The 9,190-nt window shown below is 37.2% G+C and overlaps 1 protein-coding gene across 1 annotated transcript; it reads right to left on the bottom strand.

The window, feature by feature from the left end:
- Positions 1 to 7,048: 7,048 nt before the first annotated feature.
- LOC118829225 (60S ribosomal protein L27-like) lies at positions 7,049 to 7,545 on the bottom strand. Its single transcript, XM_036736209.1, has one exon. It carries the CDS (start codon positions 7,503 to 7,505, stop codon positions 7,095 to 7,097), a length of 411 nt encoding a protein of 136 aa, XP_036592104.1. The 5' UTR covers positions 7,506 to 7,545; the 3' UTR covers positions 7,049 to 7,094.
- Between the last annotated feature and the right edge of the window lie 1,645 nt (positions 7,546 to 9,190).

Below are 9,190 nucleotides of genomic sequence, written 5' to 3'. Positions count from 1 at the left end.
CAAAAATAGCCTCTGCCATCAAGAAGCTCACATTCTAATGGGGGAGAGAATGTACAAACACGTTTTGTTGTTCAGTCATTCAGTCATTCAGTCATATCCAACTGTTTGTGACCCATGGAATGTAGAATGTCAGGCCCTTCTAACTCCCACTATCTCTCAGATGCTGTTCAAGTTCATTGTTTCAATGACACTATCTATCCATCTCTTACTCTGATGTCTCCTTTTCCTTTTCCATTCAATCTTTCCCAACACTGCGTTTTCCAGTGAGTCACATCTTCTCATTATGTTGCCAAAATATTTAAATTTTAGAACATAGGTATGGAAGGAAATCTCAGAAGAAGCCACTGGAGGAGGGGGAAAGGGGGATGAGGGGAGAAGGTGAAGGGATCTAGGAAAGCCCTCATCAACAAATGTGAGTTTTGAAATAAGTTTTGAAGGAAGCTATGGAAACTGAGAAGTGGAGTTGAGAAGGGAAAATATTTCAAAAATAAATACAGCCAATGCAAAGGCAAAAAGATGGAAGATGAAATATTATGTGTGAGGAATAGTAAATAGGCCAGGGTTGCCATATCGTAAAAGTCATGAAAGGGAGTACAGTGTCAAAAATGAGAAAGGTTGGAAAGGGCCATGTTATAGAATGTGTTAAATGTCAAAAACTTGATATTTCATACAAGATGTGATAGGTTTGTACAATAGTTTATTGTTTACAAAAGTGCCAGTCAGAACTATTGAATAGAAAAATTATTTTGGTATAGTTGGGATAACAGTGGAAGACATATGAGTTGAAGAGAAAACTTAGAGGCTATTGCAAAAATCCAAATGAAAGTTGATGAAGGTCTAACATAGAGATGAACATCTACAACTAACCTGTAATAGGAAATCTTAGAAGGTTGCCTGTACCAGGGAAAGCTAAGTGATTTGTTAATCATCACAGGACTAGAAGTGTTCATGGCTTGAATCCACATCTTTCTAAATTGTTGGAGGGGCTTTTTGACATTAGCATATAGTTTGGAGTGTGTTTCTTTCCCACTACAGCCAGAGCTGAGATAAGTGTCTTTGCCACTGACCTGCCCCCAAACAGGTTCACTCAGGTCTCTGTTTCCCCCAAAATAAGTTGATAGTCCTCCACTCTCACATTCGACTGAAAGTATTTTTTCTACTATTGACCTTGAGTTTGTTTTGTGGCGGTTATCTTAAGGGAAAAAAAACTCTACTTGGTATTAATTAACCACACATTTTGTCAATGTGATGTCTTCCAATCTTTAGACACAGTTAGCTTATCTCCCTCTCCAGGGTTTCCAATATTACATGTTTTTCATGATAGAAACTGATATAGAAAACAATATATCTTCATTCCAATGGGGATCTCTCTCCATTACATTAGGAGAAAGATTCCCAATTTATTTTATTCTTTTCCCAATTTATTAAAAAAGAGAAGAAAAATTAATTGTTTATAAAATAATTAATCATACTATGTCTTCTTATTCTATCAAATGTCTATGTACTGATTCCACTTATGTTTTGACTTAAATTCATGAAATTGTAGGGTCACAGAGTAGAAAAGGCATTAGCAAACACTTTGTCTGAGTCCTTCTTTTTCTAAATAAGGAATCTTATGCAGAGGTGAGTAAAGTGATTTGCAAAGAGTCACTAAGCTGGTAAATGATAAAGATGAGATTTGAATCTATATTCTATTAATCAAAACCTGACACGCTTCCCTTTGTAGTATGCTGTCCTTTTATAAACATATAGATATATACATATAGGTACCAAATTATATCTATGCATGTACACATGTATGTATATATGCATGTGCACATATGTTCATGTATAAACACATGCATGTATAAATGCATCTGTGGACATCCACATGTCCACTTGAGTTAAAACAAATAAAAAGATGGCATAGTGTGATTGAAATATTCTAGAAATTGATCAAAAGATATTTGTATTAGCGAGGCAATAATCACAATATAGATGATAACTATCAAAATGCCTATGTGGTTCTGTACCACAAAATATAAGAGACTCTCCATACAGAAGGTAGAAGTAAAACATTTATTCAGACACCACAGAACCAGATCCCAGAACCAATAAGCCCGATCCATCACGGCAGCCAAGAATTCAATACATAATATCACAGCAGAGAACCACTCCATTCCAAAGCCATCTGCCTCTCTGCTGGGGCCTTCCCACAAACACACTCACAGCACAGCACACATTTACTCTTTCCCTCAACTCTAATTGCTCTCTCCGAGCATTTCTTGTGACACACCTTCCTTTTCCTCTCAGCAGGCTCCTCCCACCATATGTGACCTAGGCTTCCTATGATGTAAGCAGATCACCTGGCCTATTAATGGGTGGGAAAGATCTTCAAATCTAAATTGTCAATACATTATTCCTCAAATGGCTCTTTGAAGACAGGAGGTTGTCTCAAAGGAGAGGAGTATCAAAGAATATGCCAGGGAGAAGCTCTTTTAATTCCTTCCAAACTGGAAAACCTTAATTTAATAGGCCAGGAGTGTGTTTATGCCTTTTTCATCATATATTGTTTCCATTATAGTTTTTTAGAAAAAAACATGAGATTTAGGTGGACAGTATCAATTGACAGAGAAAAAGGGCAGGCACTAAAACTAATTCAAGAGTTGTTTATTGTAAAAAGAATGTCATTAAAAAATTAGCATAAACCTTGAGAGCTGATGCAGTTGGAACAGTCAGCCTAAACATAGAACTTTTCTGACAGCACTGAAACAACTGAAAATGATGGCATTTAAATATTTCTCATGAATGAAAAACAATTGAAATCTGTGCTATGAGCCATTATATTGAATGAGAGGGAAGGAAGAAGAAGAGGAAGTGGAAGAAGAAGAGGAAAAAGAAAAGGAAGAAGAAGGAGGGGGAGGAGGGAGAAAGAGGGGGAGGAAAGGAGTGAAGGAAAGGAAAGGGAAAGGAAGGGAAAAGGAGGGGAGAAGGGAGGCGAGGGGAGGAAAGGGAACATTTCAGAATGATGCTAATTTCTGAACTCACAAGTGCAAATAAGGAGTGGAGAGATCTGGGACTCTAAGGAACTCTTTTCAGTGATCAGCAATTTTGGCTAAAGTTCTTGGGGGACAATGTAGAGAAAGTTAAGACAAAATGGACATTGTTTTCTAATCTCTAAAAATATATTTTGCATGTGTTTATCCTGGGCTTTTAGAGTTCTAAAACTCATATGATTAGCAGTCAGGAGATTTGAAGGAAACACCCAAATGGGTTTTAAGCAGCATAATAGAGTCTCAAAAAGAATTCATCAAATTTATGGGTTTCTCAAACACTGAGCATTCCATAAGTTTGTAGGCATTGAATTGCAATTAATATGTTGATTGTTACTTTTTTATAAATTCTCTGTGAAATTCAGGAATGCCAGGAGGTGTAGGTATAGCTATTTTTAAAAAAACAGGTGATTTATACTTATTGGAGAAAAACAAATTGAGAAATCTATAAATTAAACACAGTGTACATTTTAATCATATTTCATGGCAAGAAAAAATAAGATTATCACATTTTCATTCAATAGAGTTGAGCAAATATGAAGATGGATTTTTAAAATGAATGAAACCACAGGGGAAAAATACAAACACTTATTGTTTTAAGCAAGATTTTATACACAGCGATCTAATACAAATAAGTGTAATTTAAAAAATGAAGTCAATCCAGGTAATGTTGGGAATTATTATGAATTCTAAGTGAATGTATTGATGGACTTGTTTCAGCAGAGTTTGGGGATGATTAGGAAAGTCAATGAAGAGATGTTTTCTGTGATTTCCATTTTGTTCATTATTTAGGATTTGCTTTTCATACCGTGGAATTCAATTTCCTATTTGAATGGTTTGAAATCTACTAAAAACAAAATAGAAGCTGTCTTCTAACTTCTGTACCCCTGTATTCTAGAATAAGTACTTGCAAAAGACAATGGTGAAAAGGGTGAAAAAGACAACAAGAAAGAAAGAGGTAAATGCCATCTATCAACATGTCAAGTGAATGATTATACTAAAGCCCAATTCTCCTTATATCAAACAAATAAAAAAATTGCCATGTAAAGGAAATATATACACATATATACATGTATGTATGTGTGTGTATATATATATATATATATGTGCAGAGATACAGACATTTATGTGTGTGGGTGCATATATGTATGCATGTATGTTTGAATGCTCACAATGAAAGCCTCACAGAAAGATGAGCAGAATAACTGAACAAAAAAAATGAAAGCTTAATATGATTAATAGGTTCTATGCGGCACAAAAAAGTAAAGATTAACTTCTGAAAAAATAGGATGAAATTCTTCCAAAAACTAGATCCTGAGATGGGAGAATGGAACACAAGAAGTTCTTGAGTAGGTTATTCATTTAATTAGAAAAATAACACTACAGATAAGGATGGGAATTAGAATTCCTACAGAAGTATTTAGAAAGAAATTATTAACTTTAGACCAGAAAGGATTAAATCCTTTACAATTACAGAGTTTGAAAAATGCTTTCCAGTTGCAAAGTTTAAAACAAAAGAGAGAATAACTAAGATATAATATAAAACTATATCACTATAATAATAAATATTTGTCCCATATAACAGACTGGAAAACCAGAAGAACGTAATATCTCTAGAAATAACACTGAAGACCTTCAAAGATAAAGCTTATAGAGCAAAGGTGGGGAACCTGTGACCTTGAGGCCACATGTGACCTTATAGGTCCTTGGCTGGAGCCTTTTGACTGAGTCCCAGCTTTACAGAACCAATTCTTTTATTAAGGGGATTTGCTTTGTGAAGTTTGGATTCAGTCAAAGGGCCATGCTTGAGGACTTAGAGAGCCACACCTGGCCTCAAGGCCACAGGTTTCCCACCACTGTTATAAAGAATTTAGAGCTCTTAATTACTGACCTCCCAGAATTATCCAGTGAAACAAAAGAGATGATTATTAAATTTCTAGAAATTATTAAACAGCTAGAACATATTGGGAAGAGAATCTAAGTTGCAAATACAGAGAATAGGCAGGATATTATTTGTATTTAATCTCAATTTGTACTCCACAAGTTGTGTGATTCTGAATTACTTGAGCTTCAGTTTTGAAGAGGCTTTATGAGTAGTCAAGAGAAGGGAATTTCAATTTGGGTAAAATAGTTTATGCCACACAATCATTTATTGACCATTTTAAATGAAGGTTGTGGCTTCAGTGATAGCATAAAAGATACTATGATTGGTTTGTGCCTTAAGAATTGAACGATCTAGAATATTGAACCTGCTCCTACATTCATAAAGATGATCTATTAATGAGATTACAGATTTCCAATTATTCTTTCAAAGAAAGCCGTAAATCAGCAAGCTTTAGTGTGGACCTGGGTTTCAATCTCACTTCTGACACAAGTAACTTTGTGATCCAGGAAAGCTTGATTAATTTCTTTAAGACTCTATTTGCTCACCTGTAAAATGGACACAATAATAGCTTTAATCCCTAATTGCTGCATTTGTACGAGGATCAAATGAGGTACTATGCATAAAGTGCCTTGAAAACCAGACAGCACTAGTTATTTGTTTATAGTGAAAATTTGCAAAAAACGTGGAAAATAGTTTTTAAATTACCCATTCCTGATAATAATATAACCAAAACCATGTCACAAGTATGACAAGTTTAAATAAGTCATACATACCTAAGTGGAAACAAAGTGATGGTCCTGGTAACCAAGATGGCAGAGTGAATAAATCACATAACTCATATTCATCTCAAAACAAGCATAAAACAGCACCAAAAACAAATCCTGGAATAGCAGAACAAGCAAAACGATGGGGTGAAACAATCTTTGAGCCCAAGAAACTTTGAAGATCAGCAGGAAAGGTCTGTATCACTCAGGTAAAAGGGGAGCACAGTCCAGCATAAGAACTGTCCCAGCAGGCCAGCAACAAGCCCCATCTCATCAAAACAGTGGGAGATCTTCACCCCCACTGCAGGGAGCAGACAAACTCAACACCAGGACCCCTCGTGTGCTTCGGCATAACCAGGGGAACAGGCAGACTCCAGCTCCAGCAACCACCACCTGCTTCAGCATAGATCTGGACAAACAGAAAACCTCTAGTGGTGAGATGTCCATATGTTTCAGTGTAGCCCCAGAGAACCACAGAAACACTCTACTGACTTCTGCACACATCAGATAGAAGAACTAGGACCCCACTTCACCAGGTAAGTTGACAGATTTCTACTGCCTACAGTAGCATCAGCCACCATACCACCATATTCTCTCAGTGTAACACCAGGCACTGAGGCCCATGTGGGCCTCCAGGCAACATCAATGCAGTCACCAGACCTGTAGTGTCTAGCACAAGAAGCGTGAGGTAGTGCCAGTTCTATTCAGAGCAGTACAGAAATCAAATTTAAAAGAAAGGCAAAAGGCCAAAAAAGCGAGCAAAAAGCTGAAACAAAACAAAACAAAAATTCATATATGTTTACTTCATTGTCTATGGTACCTTTTTGCAAGATGTAGTTTCCTTCTTTATCTCTTTTAATTAGATCTATTTTTGTTTTTGCTTTGTTTGAGATCAGGATTGCTATCCCTACTTTTTATTTTTTTTTTTACTTCAGCTGATACATAATACATAATACATTCTACTCTAGCCTGTTACCTTTACTCTGGGTGTATCTCTCTGCTTCAGATGTTTTTCTTATAAACAACATATGGTAGGATTACGTTTTTAATCTGCTCTGCTATCCACTTCCATTTTATGGGAGAGTTTGTCCCATTCACATTCACATTCACAGTTATGATTTCTAATTGTGTCTTTTACCCATCCTATTTTTCCTATTTGTCCTCTTTCTCCTTTAATCCTGTCCCTCCTCACCAGTGTTTTGCTTCTATATACCACCTCCCCCATTCTGCCCTTCCTTCTTTCAGCCCCTGTCCCCTTACTTAATCTCCTCCCCTCCTAATTCCCTATGGGACAGGATAGATTAGATTATTTTGTACCTCCTTTTCCATTTGACCAATTCTATTTTGAAGGACTTGTTTTATTTTTTTTTTCATTTTTAGTAAACATTTTATTCACTGACCAACACAGCAGCTCTAAAACCGTAGCTTCTGGAAGAACCACTTGTTTTTGCCTGTCTTGTACCTTTCCTCAAACTTGACCTTGGCCTCCCTCCTTGCCTTACATTTAAGTGCAGGGTCACGGAACACATCCTTGTTGACAACTGTTTTGTCCAGTGGGATATCCACAGAGTATCTGGTGGGCATGAGGTGGTTGTAGTTATAAACTTTCACGAAGGACTTGATTTTCGATCTCTTGGCAATCTTCTTTTTGCCCATTGCTGCAGTCACTTTTCGAGGGTAGCAATCGATACCAGCCACCAAGGCATGGCTATAAGGCCTGTCGGAGGTCCCATCATCAATGTTCTTGACGATGACGGCCTTGCGCCCAGAGTACCGTCCGGCCACGACCAGCACCACCTTCCCGGGTTTCATGAACTTGCCCATTTCGACACGAAGCAGCTCGCTCCTAGAGCCAAAAAGAAGACAGCACGCTTCCGCTGACCTTTCACACCCTTGTTTTATTTTTTTTTCCAGAGTTTTGGCCATTTTTTAATGATTGTCTCCTATTGCTCTCATTTTCTTCTACCTGTCTTGTTTGATTTTTAAAATCCTTTTTGAACTCTTATAAAAGGACTTTTTAGGCTTGAGACAAATTCATACTTTTTCTTTGAGGCTTCACATGCAGGCATTTTGACATTGTTCTCCTCTTCTGAGTTTGTGTTTTGACATTCACTATCACCACAGTAGCTTTCTATAGTCAGGGTTTTTGTTTTTTTTTTTTTTGTTGTTGTTGTTGTTTTTGTTTATTTTTCAACCTATTTTATGATTTTCAAAGTTGAACTCTGCTCCTGGAGTATAGGGGGCACTGTCCCAAGCATCCTATGCTGGGGGCCGGGGGTCTGGTCATTGACTTTCTGTGTGAGGCCTCAAGGGCTGGCAGCTTGCCCACTGTGCTGGGGTGGCCTGGCCTAGAAAATATAAAGATGGGGCTGGCAATCTGTCTGATTTTCTGGTGCTGGGGGTCACACAGCTGGCCTGCTGTGCCACTGGCTTAATGATCTAGGACTGAGAGGATGTGGTAGCTAATCTATGCTATGGCTTAGAGCCTCCTCCTGGTTTGCCTGGACATCACCTGTGTTAAGCTGTGCTCTCCTTTTACCCAAGGGAGACAGATTTTTCCAGCCATTCTTCTAAATTATCTAGGGCTGGAAAATTGTTTCACTCAAACTTTTTGTGGGTTCTGTAGCTACAGAATTCATTTAGAAGTTTGATTTAAAGTTGTTTTGAGGGGGCAGCTAGGTGGTGCAGTGGTAGAGCACCGGCTCTGGAGTCAGGAGGACCTGAGTTCAAATCTGGCCTGACATTTGACACATGTACTAGCTGTATGACCTTGGGCAAGTCGCTTAACCCCAATTGCCCTGCCAAAAAGCAAAAAAAAAAAAAGCTAAAGTTGTTTTGAGGGGAAACTATGGAGAGCTCAGGCTTATCTCTTACATTTTGGCTGCATCTCATATGTAATATAAATATGAGGGAATATTCTTGTGCCATAAGAAGGATTGAAAGATTATTTTGGAGAATTCTGGATAGGGTATAATCTTATAGAGTGAAATGAACAGAGCTAAGAAAATAATTTCCATAAAGGCAATGACATTGTAAAGAAAAACTATATTGAAAGGCTTAAGAACTCTGGACAAAGCCATGATCAACCAACTCTTTAGAGAACTTGTGATGAGGCAAGTTACCCAACACCTGAAAGAGAGATAAGGAACACAAAGTGAGGAAATATCCATTTTTGGCTATGGAAACTATGGGAATTCATTTGGCTTTGGATGCTTTTTAATTTAAGTGTTTGTTTTTCATCTGTTATTTCCCTCTGTTACTTGGGGGAGTGGGGCTCAAGGGAGGAGAAGAATTGGCAATAAGGATGTTAGAAGAGAAAGTGAGAGAGAGAGATTTGTTTTTTTTTTTTAATGCATTTATATACAAATATATATACTTATATCTGTGCATGTGTATATACACATACAAATATAGAAATAGAAATATACGTGTATGTGTGTGTATTAGCAATGTGAACTAGAGTTTCATGATTTCATATAGAATGCTCTTTCTGTGTTTTAAAAAAATAT

The sequence above is a fragment of the Trichosurus vulpecula genome, chromosome 8 (genome assembly GCF_011100635.1).
Source record: "Trichosurus vulpecula isolate mTriVul1 chromosome 8, mTriVul1.pri, whole genome shotgun sequence".
In the NCBI taxonomy this organism is placed as follows: domain Eukaryota; kingdom Metazoa; phylum Chordata; class Mammalia; order Diprotodontia; family Phalangeridae; genus Trichosurus; species Trichosurus vulpecula.
This window is presented reverse-complemented; position numbering and strand designations above follow the sequence as displayed.

What these genes read in the sequence shown, in the direction of transcription:
- LOC118829225 (XM_036736209.1), bottom strand. Translation starts at nt 7,505, where the DNA reads ATGGGCAAGTTCATGAAACCCGGGAAGGTGGTGCTGGTCGTGGCCGGA.